Consider the following 12,952-nt stretch of genomic DNA (forward strand, 5'->3'; position numbering starts at 1 on the left):
ACTGTACAAATATTTACATCATTATTAAACAGACTTTACAGGATTCAACCGGAATAGAGCTCTTCATGCATACAGTTTCATATCCCAGTAAAGACTCCCAGTAGAAAATCTGATCCAGACACATCTCAGTCATAGCTATCCCTGCATATATGAATAAATAAACTATTGAACATTTTATAAATGAGATGCTGGAGAACAAAAATACTTCAGTATCCAGACTAAAAGTGACTGTTTGCTTTTGTACTCTCATATCTTTAGTGATAATCAAAAAGTACACAAACTGACTGATTAACACAGCCGATACTAGAGGTACAAAGAAATGATGAAAAGCTCAGAGCGAGACATGTCCTGACCGTTACTTCACTCTAATAAACCAACCATTATCATCAGCAGCAGACGGACATACAGGATGTCAAAATTAGACGGATTTTGGTGGAATTATTTGCCTTCAGCATAACTTTTAAAATAATTTTAAAATGTGTAAGAAATGCATAATTCACAGGATTCTTGACAGAGTTGCTTGACGTTACTCATCGTTTTAGCACTTATTTATTCTTTCTTTCCTTTAGATTTCCTTTAATTTTGGCTTCTCTCACAGATCACATTTCCCAGCAGGTCCCGTGTAATTAGCATCGACGTTTGGCTACGTGCTCTGAAGCTGAGGTTGCATAGTGTTTGATGGAACGATTAACATTAAACTTCTTTATTCTTCTTTTTTTTTCATCACCTCTTGATGAACTTTAACAACAGCAGGTCTGTTCCATAATAAATAAAGCAACACTGACGTGCAGGTGAATCCCATCAGTAGCAGATTCACCATGAACTACTTTAAAAGTTTGCATATACAGTAAACCTTTAAACACTCTTAGCATAAAATCAGGTCTATTTATTAAAACCCTGTTCTTTTAAAAAAATTTAAAGGAATTCTTAAACACATTTTCTATTCCCTTAAATTCTTTTAAAGAATTCTTAAAAATAATTATTTTGAAGAATCTGAAAGACAACATTTTAAATATATTTTACGTGAATATTGTCTATTTTTAAAGCAAATGACAAAATGTTAACGTGTGTTGTTCTATATTGCACACTTTACGACAGTTCCATGTAGTTCTCCTTTACGGCATTGCATGTGTGGTGCGCATGTGCAGTGAGCGCATGAGTTGAGTTTACTATGGTCTTTAGAGAGAACCTGTTTGCATATCGGTTGCTGCTGTGGAGAAATAAAAGTCAATTTAAAGTGAATAAACGTCGTGTTTACTAAGTGAATATCAACACAAAATACGAATGAAGTCAATATTAAATTTTTGGGGTCTTTTATGCTGGAGTTTTTCGTTATTTTTAATTATGTGAGGATCAAAAGTCTTGAAAACTGTGTTGCAATTTATTCGTGCAGCATTGCTCCGTATTACCGACTGTCCCTGAAGTACACAGCCTTGAAACTTTTAACTCCACATTACTCATCAGTGATAATCAAGGCCAAAACTGATTTGGCCTTGAAGGTAACGCTGCCAGCCTACAGTCTGACGGTCAGTCGGGTGATCTGGCGGCAGAATCAGCATCTTCATGTCAAATTTCCACGGCGTCCAAAAGCGCTCTGTTAAATGTCATTGTGCTTTTGAATGGAAAGATAATTGAATGTCCCACACAAGGTTAGCTGACGTGGGTTCAGAAGTGTCTATGTGCATTAAAATGAATATGATCTGAAAATATAGCTTGAAATTTTGGCTGTCTGTTGCTGCAGGGTACAAAGTGTTTCCTGGACAGTCTTTGGTCCTGTGGGTCAGTCGATGTACTGTGATAACCACCTGAAACCTTCGCCGTAGCCTTGTTTCTTCAATACGCTGCACATGAAAATCTCCAGCGGTCGAACATTCTGATCCTTCAAAGAGACGTTTCCCTATTGATGGAGATGAAGGGAAGTAAGACAAGGAGACATCTCATTATTCCTGCTCATTCGAATGCAGCGCCTACCTTTCCAGTAAGTTGGCCATCAAGCGCGAAGGCTCCTCTCAGTCCCACTTCACTAATGGCCTCAGGACGGTCGATTTTATTACCCAGCACCAACACTGGAACATTGATGATGGTCTCGTCTCCTAGGAGAGCCTTAACAAGCGATAGCAGCACAATCAGTCTACCGTTAAAGACAGTTAAAGACAGCGGCAGTGGAAAAAAGGCAGATGTTTCATCTCACATCGAGTTCTGTCTTGGATTCTGTGAGTCTGTCTGGATCCGCACAATCTACCAGAAACACGACTCCGTTCACAGCTGGCAGGTAGTTCCTCCACACTCGTCGAGCTGTCAACAAAGAACAAATGGTTGGCCCTCGGGGCAGGAGGGTGAAGCTCTTCTCCAGGTAAAAATAGAGGGTGTATTTCACCTTGTACATGTCCTCCTAGATCGAATGTAGTGAATGTCATCCCAGCGATTGTCAGCTCTTCAGAGGCTTTGAGAAAAGGAAGATAAACTTCAACAAGGAAAATCCAGCAAGAGACAACAACATTATGACATTTGGTGAGCACTCCTTACTTGGATGCAGCGTCGGCACGTGTTGGCCGAGCCGGTCGTCTTTCAACATGTGTAGGAGCGTTGTTTTACCAGCGTTATCCAGACCCAGGAAAACCAGCTTCCCTGACTTTTTATACAGACCTGAAACAAATATTGCAGATATACAGTACTTTTTTTAATTTAAATTAAGGGCAGTGTAGCTGATTCTACCAAGTAGAACATTTTGATGCTTTTCCACTGGTTTTAAAACGTTGTAAAACTGAAGACAAGACTCACCTAAGAACTGTAAAACTCCACTAAAGCCTTTGTAAATCCAGTCGAATAAAAAGGACATCTTGACAGCGTTTAACTGAAAAGACAAAGACGTATGATTACTGTGAGACACTTTATTTTTTAAAAAAAAAAAAGGTTTGACGTAATCATTTCAGCATTTCGTTATGAATTATTTTACGTGTGTAACAATTTTACGTCCACGTTACCATAAAAGTGTGACGTGGCACTCCCGTTAACCTGCGCCGCTACGGGCCGGGAGCGAATCCTGCTAACAGGACCAAGCCAATTAGCCGGACTAGCTTAATGCAACAGCTTTCTTTCTATGACGTTAATAAACGAATGTTTAAATGACAACTGGAATCACCAATGGTGGAGATGTACTAGCTTTTTTAAAAACACCCAGACACGTGTACTCACACACCTGTTGGTACTTAGCTTCCGTGTGCTTCGAATGCTAATAAGCCGTCACCGACAAATAGCCCAGTTAGCCGTTTAGCTTTAGCCGTGTTATCCAAACCTCCAGTACTTTCTAGAGCTTGTGCGCCTCGGAGCGAAAATTAGAGGTTTACCGACTGCATCACAAACATTTATTAACAGTCTCAACGGAATAACATATTTTATCATGTTAGTCAGATTTATCTTTTAATTTTATGGCTAGTTAGCTTACCAGTCGGCGCTGTCCAGCAGCCCAGAGCTAAGTAGTATCGCTGGTCTCCTTGGAAACTGTCAAGTTCCGGTGTTTCTTCTTCGTGGTTTATATTTACACGTTTTGCTTCAAGCTCACTGCATGTGCGCCCTCATGTGGACAGATACCCGAAGTTACAGAAATGTTTACCAAAAGAATAGTAGAAATGTACTTTATTAATCTGGGTTTGGAGAATTCCCCCCCACACTCATGTACTGATTGTAAACATGCATGTAAATGTGTGTACAAACCGCTGAAACAGACACAACCACACATAAGCATGCAATTTAAATACAGGGGAAGGTAGAAGTGGCGGGGGGCAGTGGCTTGCTCAAGGGCACTTTGGCAGTGCTGGGGAGGTGAGCTGACACCTGCCAGTTCGCACAGCAAACGTTTCGGACAACCAGGTCTCGAACGGACGACTCCCAGTCCCCAGTCCAAGACTTACTGTCACCCCAAAAGTATAGTTCCCTGACCGGGAATCGAACCCGGGCCGCGGCGGTGAGAGCGCCGAATCCTAACCACTAGACCACCAGGGAATTTACGGGTAATTTCAATATTTATTGGAATGAAGTCGAAATGAGAGTAAGAGCCAAAAAAACTCCATCAAGAATTCAACAGACTGCCAAGGTCCAAAGTTCCTCTTAATTAAATTAAACTGTTCTAAAGCCCTATCCTGCAGATGGGGAAAAAAAGATCATAAATCCAGCCCTATCTAAATTCACTCCAAATTTTAAGAATGTCTCCCACACTGCAATTTGTCAAGTAGTTTATATGTTCTTCTTGTTTTGCTGTTTCACTACTTGTCCTCAATATCTGTCAGGCAAGTTTTGTGTGATTCTACTAAAACTTAGAGCTAAAGGACACGTTATCTTTAAAATAAATACAATAAAAAACAAAAAGCCAAGACATGCTTGAGATATTTATCTTTATGTGTAATGTGTTATCTTATGACAGGAGAAGGGGAAATAGCTCAAAAGTGGAAATAAAATCAATATGAAACACAATAACCTGGGATTTAATTTGATTTATTGTGTTGTTTGAAGCTCTAAATCATTAGAGGATTGCGCTGACAACAGATTCCACGAGCAAAAAAAGTAAATGTGACCTATATAAACCCAATCCCTGCAGTCTTTATGCTGCTCTGATGAAGGAAGGAATGAAGGAATGAGCGTTTCTGCCCAGGAGTTTTCTTCTTACTTCTCATAATAGAACCATTTATAAACTGGAAAGAAACACGTTTGATTAAAATCTGTGGAAAAAAAACACAGAACACTGCAACAAAACTAATAAATAAAAACACCTATACCTGAAGTTGGAATAGCATCTTCAGCTCCAACAGCAGCTGTCTGGAGGAGTGGAAAAAAAACATCATGTTTTAAAAAATGCACACTGAAAGTTTTTGGGAAAATGAATGAATAGATTAGATGCTTTTCTGTTTTATTAAATTTCCGTTGAAATTTTTCTCAGTTTTCTTTCATTTTTAAATCAGGAAAAGTTCACTTTCGTGGCACTTGAAATCACAACCTCCCCTTGTCAGGCTCTTAGAGCCCAGTCATGTAACGGAGGGATGACCTTTTCAGCTTCTGACACGAGGTTTAGAATGAAAACACACTTACAGACTCGACCACTGCCTTGGCCTCCCAAGCAGAGCAGCAGAACGGACTCCCTGAGAGGCTGGTGTTCATGCTGGTCCAAGAAAGAGAAGAGATGAATGAAACTTTCTGCTTTAAAACATCATTCTTCGGCCAAAAACGCCTCAACCAGAAAACTACTGAAGGATGAATACTCCTTTTTTGAGCGAACTGTCTCTTTACGGGACCCAGTGAGTCCTTTATTTCTTATTTCATACGCAGTCAGAAGATATTTAAGAGTCCATTAAGTTAGTTGATTCACACTCTGCTGTCGGCGCTTCATCGACTTTCACTCAGCGCTTAATTACCTGAAGGGCGATATGGCAGGAAGTAGCACTAAAAGCATTAGCAGTCAGTCAGATAGCTGGATGGCGGATGAATGGAACTCACCAGTTTAACCCGCCAGCATCCGTCGCCTTAGAAACCAGCGCCTTCCAGAACTCATGGGTGCTTTTGATTGTTTTAATGGCAAAATCCTGCAGAAACACAATCATTACTCACAGCAGAAGTCAACGTTTAACCTTTAACACATTTAAAATAAATGCAACTGGTTATGAAACTGCCAGATTAAATATTAAAAGGGTAAAAATATGACTTAACATTTGCAAAATACAAAATAAAATCAAAATGACGAGGCTCACCCTGTCCTTGAACTCCCCGTTGAAAGCAAACTGGTTTTCAGGTTTGCCATCTGGGACTTTGTACCGTTTGAACCAATCGACAGTCGCCTCCAGGTACCCAGGCTTCAGCCGTCTGACATCATCAATATCTGTAAGATATAAAGAGGAGCTCAGGAATGCACATGGAGTCGTGTAGCAGCTGTCATTTCTGCAGCAGGATCAGCAGCGTCTTCATACTGTTAAAGTCGGACGCTTCAGGGTCTTCAGTATTGATCACGATGACCTTCCAGTCTGTCTCTCCTTCATCGATCAACGCCAGAGTCCCCAACGCCTTCACTTTGATTATTTCCCCTCTAGAGCACACCTGAGAACAGGAAGCACATTTTTAAAAAAAAGAAAAGCTGTCATATTGAGGCGTCACAGCAGAAATCTCCCAGGACCTTATCTCCTATGTCACAGATGTCGATGGGGTCGTTGTCCCCGCAGCATCCCGTGTCTTCATCCCGGTGGTTGGGGTCCTCCCAGGTCTGAGAGGAGAGGAAACAGGTGATCAGTAGAGGCGACCTGGTGACCTGTTGTTGGAGCATCGCCGGAGGCGACCTTTTGACCTGCTGTTGGAGGGTCGCTGGGTTTACCTGAGGAATGGCGCCGTAGTTCCAGATGTAGCCTTTGTGAGGAAACACGTTGGCTACGTAACGGAGATTCCCGTTCTTCACGTCCTGTCGGAGGGGGTTGAGAGGATCTCTGGTGGCAATCTGACAAGCAGATTATATGATATGATATGATACTATATTATATTATATTATATTATATTATATTATATTATATTATATTATATTATATTATATTATATTATATTATATTATATTATATTATATTATATTATATTATATTATATTATATTATATTATATTATATTATTCATTTTTATGTCCATATATTTATTATAAGGACATCAAAAACACTTTATTGTTGCCACTTCTGAGGAAAGTTTTATTCATATTTAATTTTCATTAAATATTTTGTTTTATTTGCTGCTTTTTGCAGCTACTGGAGCTTTAAAAGCTTTATTAAAGCTAATTCGTTAATTTTTAATTATAAAGTTTATAAATATGTCCCAAAATCGAGCAATAAATGATTTTAATACACTTGAGCTGACATAACAAATATAACTATTGAATTTTAAGTTGGTTTTGTTTTGCTTTCTTAAAAAAGTCATTGTTTTCTTCCATATTTGCAGAATCACTCAAAAAGAAAGTTGGAAATTATAAAATATGAAAATAAATAAATGAGAAATAAAAGAACTCACCTCCATTTTTGCGTTGGTCCATCTCGGAACTTCGACGACAGCGTGAAAAATATTCTGCAGGATCATCAGACACAGTTTTGTCATGAGGGAGTGATCTATCATGCTCATCTGAATATATCGATCGATTGATATTGATCACAGTTGAAGTCAAACCTCCACTCAGAGGAAACTCACCTCTGCTTCATTGGCGTAGGCCGGGATGTCATGGAACGGAGAGATGAACTCACCGGAAGAGTTTTCTGCGGAAGAATCCCAAAAAGAATCAGAACCAAGAGGACAGCTCCACCGGAGGCCCCGGCCCCGGAGCCCTGCTTACTGAAATACACCCGGTGGTCCCGGGTGTTGGGTGCGCCCCTCTCCTCGGTGCTGAAGCTCATGTCCGACGTTGGAACCAGGGGCTCCTGGATGACGCACGGACGCTCCTTCAGTCTGAGGGAACACAGAGATCCTCCTACATCAGGACCGGGTCACGGATGCTCCACCTGACGGCTTCCATTCACTGCAGTCTTACGTTACGACCTGTGCTCTTTATTCCTCCTCCATTCTGACACCAACAGATGGAGCTCACTGGAGTTAAACCCATTAACGCGGCAGGATTAGGAGGAGCAGCAGGTCATCACTCCTAAGCTCCTCAGTGTCTGTGGATGAAAACTCAGGGGCCTATTTTTAGAAAGTTTCTTGAAAAGAAGAAAGATTTAATTCAGATGCACAACAGATGCTGCTATTTTAGTCAAAACCCAGAAAAGATGAATTCTGATTTGTGATTTTCAGCTTGGGGTCAACATTCCCTCAGCATGTCTAAGAGGAAAAAACTTCGTCTGCTTCGTCTTCTGCAAGATGAAGAACTTGTGTTTAAATAAAGCCTAAGAGTAAGATGTAATCACCATGGTAACGGGCCTCCGCTGTGATAAGCTTCGGTAATCAGTGCTTCACACACAAAGTGACCCAAAGGTCAGAAGAATTCTGTCCTGTTTAGACATCAAGAAGGAGAGGACACTTTATTTAATTAAAATCTGTTATGAATGTGTGACTTTATTTTTAATTTATGGCTTATTTCCTGAGAAATTAGACAAGATGACTCCAAGTCCTTAAAGGTGATCTGTTTTTAATCTAATGCATCTCATTAGCAGGACTTCAATTCCTGCAGGGGGACGCTAAGGGTCTCATTGCGTGACATTCAGAGGTAGAAAATAAAAGTTGATTAGCTCTGTTCATCCAAAGTCATTACAGACACATTCATTAACAGTAAATCATCTCAGATAATTATACTGCGGGAACACGTGGCTGGATTTAATTGGTTGTTGCCCCATCCTTGCGATCCAGCCTGTAAATCAGCTTAGAAGTTTTTACGTAATTAGTGAAAATCATCACACAGAATGGAAAAAACCAACAACTGGATTCTCCAGCGGTGCAGGATAAGAAAAAATAAAATACGCCAAAACCTGACTTAGCATACAAGCTAATCTTGTAGAAAATGCTAAAAAATAGATGCATGAAATCAACTAATTCCATGTTTCTTTCTTAAAGGAGGAAAAATATTATTTTCCTCAGAGAAAGAAGCAGAAAATACAAACAACAACACTTTGGCTCCATCGCCTTTATTAGTAAAGTGCTCAGCCTCCAAGTACATTCTTATTACTAACATGCAATACTAAAAACAACAAACGCTTGGCCTAACGATAGCGTACAAAAAAAAAATCACAGCGTGGGTTCAAGTACACACACAGAACTTCAAGTAATGCACATATTTATTAAGAAACACAAAAATGCAGCGTCTGAAGTTGCGAACTCGGAATAAAACGTCTGTGGCACATTCATCGACGGGATTTCAGAGTAAACGGAGGACAGCGCCTAGCGGCTCCTACTACAGGTGCATTCTGGGTAATTATAGTACATTCTACAGGTTGATGGAGATGTGAATCCTGTACAGGCGTGTCCTCTGAAGTGTGTGGATTTAAAAAGTGCAAGGAGCAGTGCTGCACCTTCATCACAAAAAAAGAAAAGAAAAAAAAAAGACCTGGAATCATTTACAGTGGATTTATATTTACAGAGAATCAGGTTTGAACAGATTAGCATGATGCATTCAAGTGCTTTAAAGGAACAGATAGACATTTTTGGCAATGCGACTATTGGCTATGAACGCAACTACGTCTGCAAAACGCTAGGGCTAAATGCTAGAAGAAACAGTTTGAAAACTGTCGAGTCAGATTTTGGAAACATCAGCGATTTATACCTATATCCAAATGTTCCTTATTTCCTCCTTGAAGCTCAGAAATTAGGTAAAAAACATCTAAAAATGAGGCGACACGCATTTTAGTTTAGCTCTACGCTACAATACTGGATTTCTTTGACCACCAGGGGGCAGTGTGACATGAAGCTAATCTCTCAACAGATTCCCTCTTTTATCTCCTCTTCTGGTTCTACAAAACTCCTGAGGGTTGATATTTATCTGCTAAATGCTACGTTTATGCTACGTTCTCCATCTGGCTGACGTTTGTTGGGGAGTTAGCCAATCACAGACACGATAACCGGTCTTAGCATCAGGTTGCAACATGAGCACCGCGGGATGGGAAGTTTTAAAGTGGATAATCTGGATTAAATTATTTGGTCTGACACAAGATTTCTCTTCCGATTGTTGGGAAATGAAAATTAGGATTAAGTTGGAGAATAAAATCTGACTGATCAATTCAAACAAATTAAAAAATCTATTTTGAAGAACTACTTTCCTGCACATAAAACTTCATAAATTGTTGTAATTCAGGAATTTAATTTGAATTTAAACAAATATGTGAGTTAATTTATAGTTTTTTGAGGTTTAAATGTCTAAATGGAAGCTAACAGTTTCGTAGCTGGAGGTCACATTCCCCAAAATGTCAAACTAATTCCTTTAAATCTCAGTGAGACGAGGGTTCTAATGTTCAAGCAGAGTTCACACGATACAAAATGACTGTAATCTCTATATGCATAGATGGCTGTCGGACGGGTTCTGATGGATTTACGGTGGTTCCCGCTTCTTCAGAACGGCAAAAAAAAAAAAAAAAAGGCTCTGTTGCTCAGAAAACAGAGAAGAACGAAGCAATTTACACATATCTAAGACAAAAACGAGTCATCTTCTTCATCCCCTGGACCGGAAAACCACGCATCCCAACCAGGACGACACGCCATTCCCTGCCTCCCCGGTCCGATCCCGGTCAGGAGAGAGCCATCCGTTGTAGATCTTCAGGCCAGCAGCTGGGACTCGGCTCTCGGCTCGGACCCCTACCAGATGTAACCTCCGTCGTCTGCCTCGCCTTCCTCCTCTTCTTCCTCTTCTGCCTCCTCTCCGTTGTCTTCTGCCTCTTTCTCCTCTTCATCCTCCCATCCAACGCCACTTCCAAAATCTCCGGAATATCCCATCACTTCATCTGGAGGAGACACATCAACAAACAAACTAATATTAAATCAGTCCAGAGAAAGAAAAGAACAATTGGCCATCGACGGATCGAGGCGGTTCAGTTTTGACACGTTGGGGCCGGACGTCATCTCTCACCGCAGTCGGGGTTGCCGTGGATTCTGGTGCCCATCAGCTCGCCGCCCTGCTGGTCGGAGCACCAGCACTCCCCTCGGCTCTGGTCGCACTGGACCCTCCTGTAGTAGCCGTCCTCGTCGCAGCTGGGGATATACATCCCTGCAAGGACGCGCACAGACGTGGTTAAACATCTGCACCCGTAGCACGCCTTCACCAAGCGTCAGTCAGGATGGAGAGGCTGCTTTTGTTTCTGGCAGAGGAAGCGTTCCTTGTTTGTTTTACACGAGCATGCAAACGCTGCTGGATGCGATTTCACGCGCTATGTTTGTGCTCCGGAAGCGGCGTGTAGAAATGAAGTGACAAGAGCTCCAGTGTTCCAGCCTCCCCCGGGACACCCGGGAAAAGAAAAAAGTTCCCCTAACAAGCGCCAAATCCTCTCCATCACCGCCGCTGGCGTGACAACCAGAGGAAACACAAAGAATGAGACGACTCGGCTTCTGTGGGCTGGAAAGACACGTCGTGTTGGGAGCAGATATTGTGGCAAAACGGCACGAAGAAACAGATAATGTAATACATTTTGAAATGTAAAAAACCAATATCTTAATAAAGGTTCTGAACCGACAACGTGATAACTTTTGACTACTAACATAATAATTAGGGGTCAGGGTTAGGGGTCAGGGTTAGGGATTATGAGTTTAGGGTTAGGGGTTAAGGTTAGTGTTGGGTTGGGTTAGGGCTGGCTTTAGGGTTAGGTTTAGGGTTAGTTGTAGGGCATATGGTCGGGGGTTCAGGTTAGGAGTTGGTGTTAGGGGTTAAGGGGTTTGGATTTAGGGTTAGGGGTCGGTGTTTAGGGTTAGGGGTTAGGTTTTAAGGGTTAAGGTTAGGAATTTAGAGTTAGGTTGAGGGTTAAGATTTGGGTTTGGGTTAGTAATAAATAATTACGTTAGTAGCAATAAGTTATTACGTTATCGGTTCAGGACTATCATAACGTTATTGGCCTATTACATTTCAAAAACGAGTACATTTATTACCTTATCAGCTGTTATTACATTATTAGCTTTAATGAGAACGTTAGCATTGCCTCCACCTATTCTCACCCCCTCCAGTCTGATTAGCCCCTAATCCTAGCCGTGCTTCCATAAACCTCCTCGCGAGCCACCTCACGGCTAACTACGAGGCTCAGACAGGATCTGAAGCGGTGATTTCCTGTTTCCTCAGCCGTCAGAGGAACACATCCGGTGATGAATGCACTCACCGGGCCTCTTCTTGGACGCCTCCTGCATTTGGATCCTCTCCAGCTCGGCGAGGCACGGCGGCTCTGAGGGGATCGAACAAGAAAAGCGATGTCAAAAGTCTGGAACTGCTCTCCAAAAACTCCATCTCCATTAAAGTTATGACACTTTCCTATTGATTTGTTCAGGAATCAATATTCCTTCAGAGCCGGACGGACTGAGCTCCGGTGGAAACACAACGGACACTCGCTCACACATCAAACAATCATTTTCACGCAAATTATATTTTTGCTCAATAAACAAGACAAATAAAAATAATTAAGAATCTGTCATAAACAGCATTTCATGTTTATCGGAAATTAAAAACCATTAAAAAGACATTTTTAAGGGAGTCTGCTGACCCTTCCTATCAAAAAAAGAAGCTTATGTTATTTACTGTTTACTCCATTAATGAAATCTGACATGTTTACTGTCAATAAAATGTTAACAGGTTGGATCCAGTTATGATAAGAAGCTGGTCGTCGGTCAGGAAGTTTCTCTCGGCTAGAAAACCATCAAATATGACCGGATTCTTTAAGGGTGTTTTATTCTAACAATACGTCATGTGACCATCTAGTAACAGTTAGCAGCTAGTAGTAAAACCTCTGGATAGATAGAAGAGAATAAAGAAGAAATTCACATCACATCTATGGAATTTCTACATTTATCACACACAAATCACTCAAATTAAATAATAATCTAACTTCTGGAAGAGCGTTGTGACCTCATACTCATCATTAACTTAAGACCACGATCAGTTAATGGATCAGCGAGAAGGAATTGAGAAATGTCTCCAGCTGGTAATGAAAAATTGATCACTAGCCACTCTAATCTATTGCACGCAGGTCAAATCAATGGGATAATTGATGTGCAAATGAGGCCATCGTCCTGCATATCCGGTATTTGTTTAGCAAAGGTCAAACAGGCGCTGAAGTCGTGCACGGCCCAAACACCGCTGCTGGTTATCAGATGAGGGGCGTCTGATCATTTCACAACCACACAAACCGTCAGCAGCGGCTTCAAAAGGAAGCTTTCATTAGCGAGTGAATTATTTCATCGCAGCAGGATTTTCCCATCTAGCCTATGATCATCTTTTCTGATGTTCTTCTTATCCCAACCGGGGGCGGCGGCGTCACCTCGTAGCGCC

General features: G+C 41.2%; 3 protein-coding genes and 1 non-coding gene across 8 annotated transcripts in view; all 4 read right to left on the reverse strand.

Moving 5' to 3' along the window:
* Positions 1-297: 297 nt before the first annotated feature.
* Positions 298-3,505, reverse strand: sar1aa (secretion associated, Ras related GTPase 1Aa). Of its 2 annotated transcripts, none has more exons than XM_068305213.1 (7): positions 3,446-3,505; positions 2,782-2,854; positions 2,527-2,646; positions 2,378-2,443; positions 2,192-2,295; positions 1,972-2,103; positions 298-1,897 (listed from the first exon to the last, which is right to left on the reverse strand). In XM_068305213.1, the coding sequence occupies exons 2-7, from the start codon at positions 2,837-2,839 to the stop codon at positions 1,781-1,783; spliced, it is 597 nt and encodes a 198-aa protein (XP_068161314.1). In that variant the 5' UTR covers positions 2,840-2,854; positions 3,446-3,505; the 3' UTR covers positions 298-1,780. The 2 variants fall into 2 exon arrangements, with proteins under 2 accessions (XP_068161314.1, XP_068161315.1); XM_068305214.1 differs by lacking the exon at positions 3,446-3,505 and adding an exon at positions 3,200-3,269 and having other exon boundaries at positions 699-1,897.
* A 425-nt stretch (positions 3,506-3,930) lies between these two features.
* trnae-cuc (transfer RNA glutamic acid (anticodon CUC)) lies at positions 3,931-4,002 on the reverse strand. Its single transcript has one exon. It is a non-coding gene; the product is annotated as a tRNA-Glu (tRNA).
* Positions 4,003-4,447: 445 nt separating this feature from the next.
* Positions 4,448-7,554, reverse strand: ppa1a (inorganic pyrophosphatase 1a). Of its 2 annotated transcripts, none has more exons than XM_068305668.1 (11): positions 7,343-7,554; positions 7,201-7,265; positions 7,027-7,080; positions 6,353-6,436; positions 6,158-6,244; positions 5,955-6,081; positions 5,739-5,866; positions 5,488-5,573; positions 5,083-5,152; positions 4,773-4,812; positions 4,448-4,688 (listed from the first exon to the last, which is right to left on the reverse strand). In XM_068305668.1, exons 1-11 carry the CDS (start codon positions 7,401-7,403, stop codon positions 4,660-4,662), a joined length of 831 nt encoding a protein of 276 aa, XP_068161769.1. In that variant the 5' UTR covers positions 7,404-7,554; the 3' UTR covers positions 4,448-4,659. The 2 variants fall into 2 exon arrangements, with proteins under 2 accessions (XP_068161769.1, XP_068161768.1); XM_068305667.1 differs by having other exon boundaries at positions 4,451-4,688; positions 6,353-6,472.
* Positions 7,555-8,618: 1,064 nt separating this feature from the next.
* The window catches only part of LOC137588105 (testican-2-like), a 35,976-nt gene continuing 31,642 nt past the window's right edge, over positions 8,619-12,952 (reverse strand). For all 3 annotated transcript variants that reach the window (XM_068304904.1, XM_068304906.1, XM_068304905.1), the window contains 3 exons: positions 11,790-11,852; positions 10,556-10,693; positions 8,619-10,430 (listed from right to left, as the gene is read on the reverse strand). In XM_068304904.1, coding sequence (XP_068161005.1) covers positions 10,285-10,430; positions 10,556-10,693; positions 11,790-11,852 — 347 coding nt within the window. In that variant the 3' untranslated portion in view covers positions 8,619-10,284. The remainder of the gene's footprint in view (positions 10,431-10,555; positions 10,694-11,789; positions 11,853-12,952) is intronic.

Source organism: Antennarius striatus, chromosome 21, assembly GCF_040054535.1.
Source record: "Antennarius striatus isolate MH-2024 chromosome 21, ASM4005453v1, whole genome shotgun sequence".
Taxonomy (NCBI): Eukaryota; Metazoa; Chordata; class Actinopteri; order Lophiiformes; family Antennariidae; genus Antennarius; species Antennarius striatus.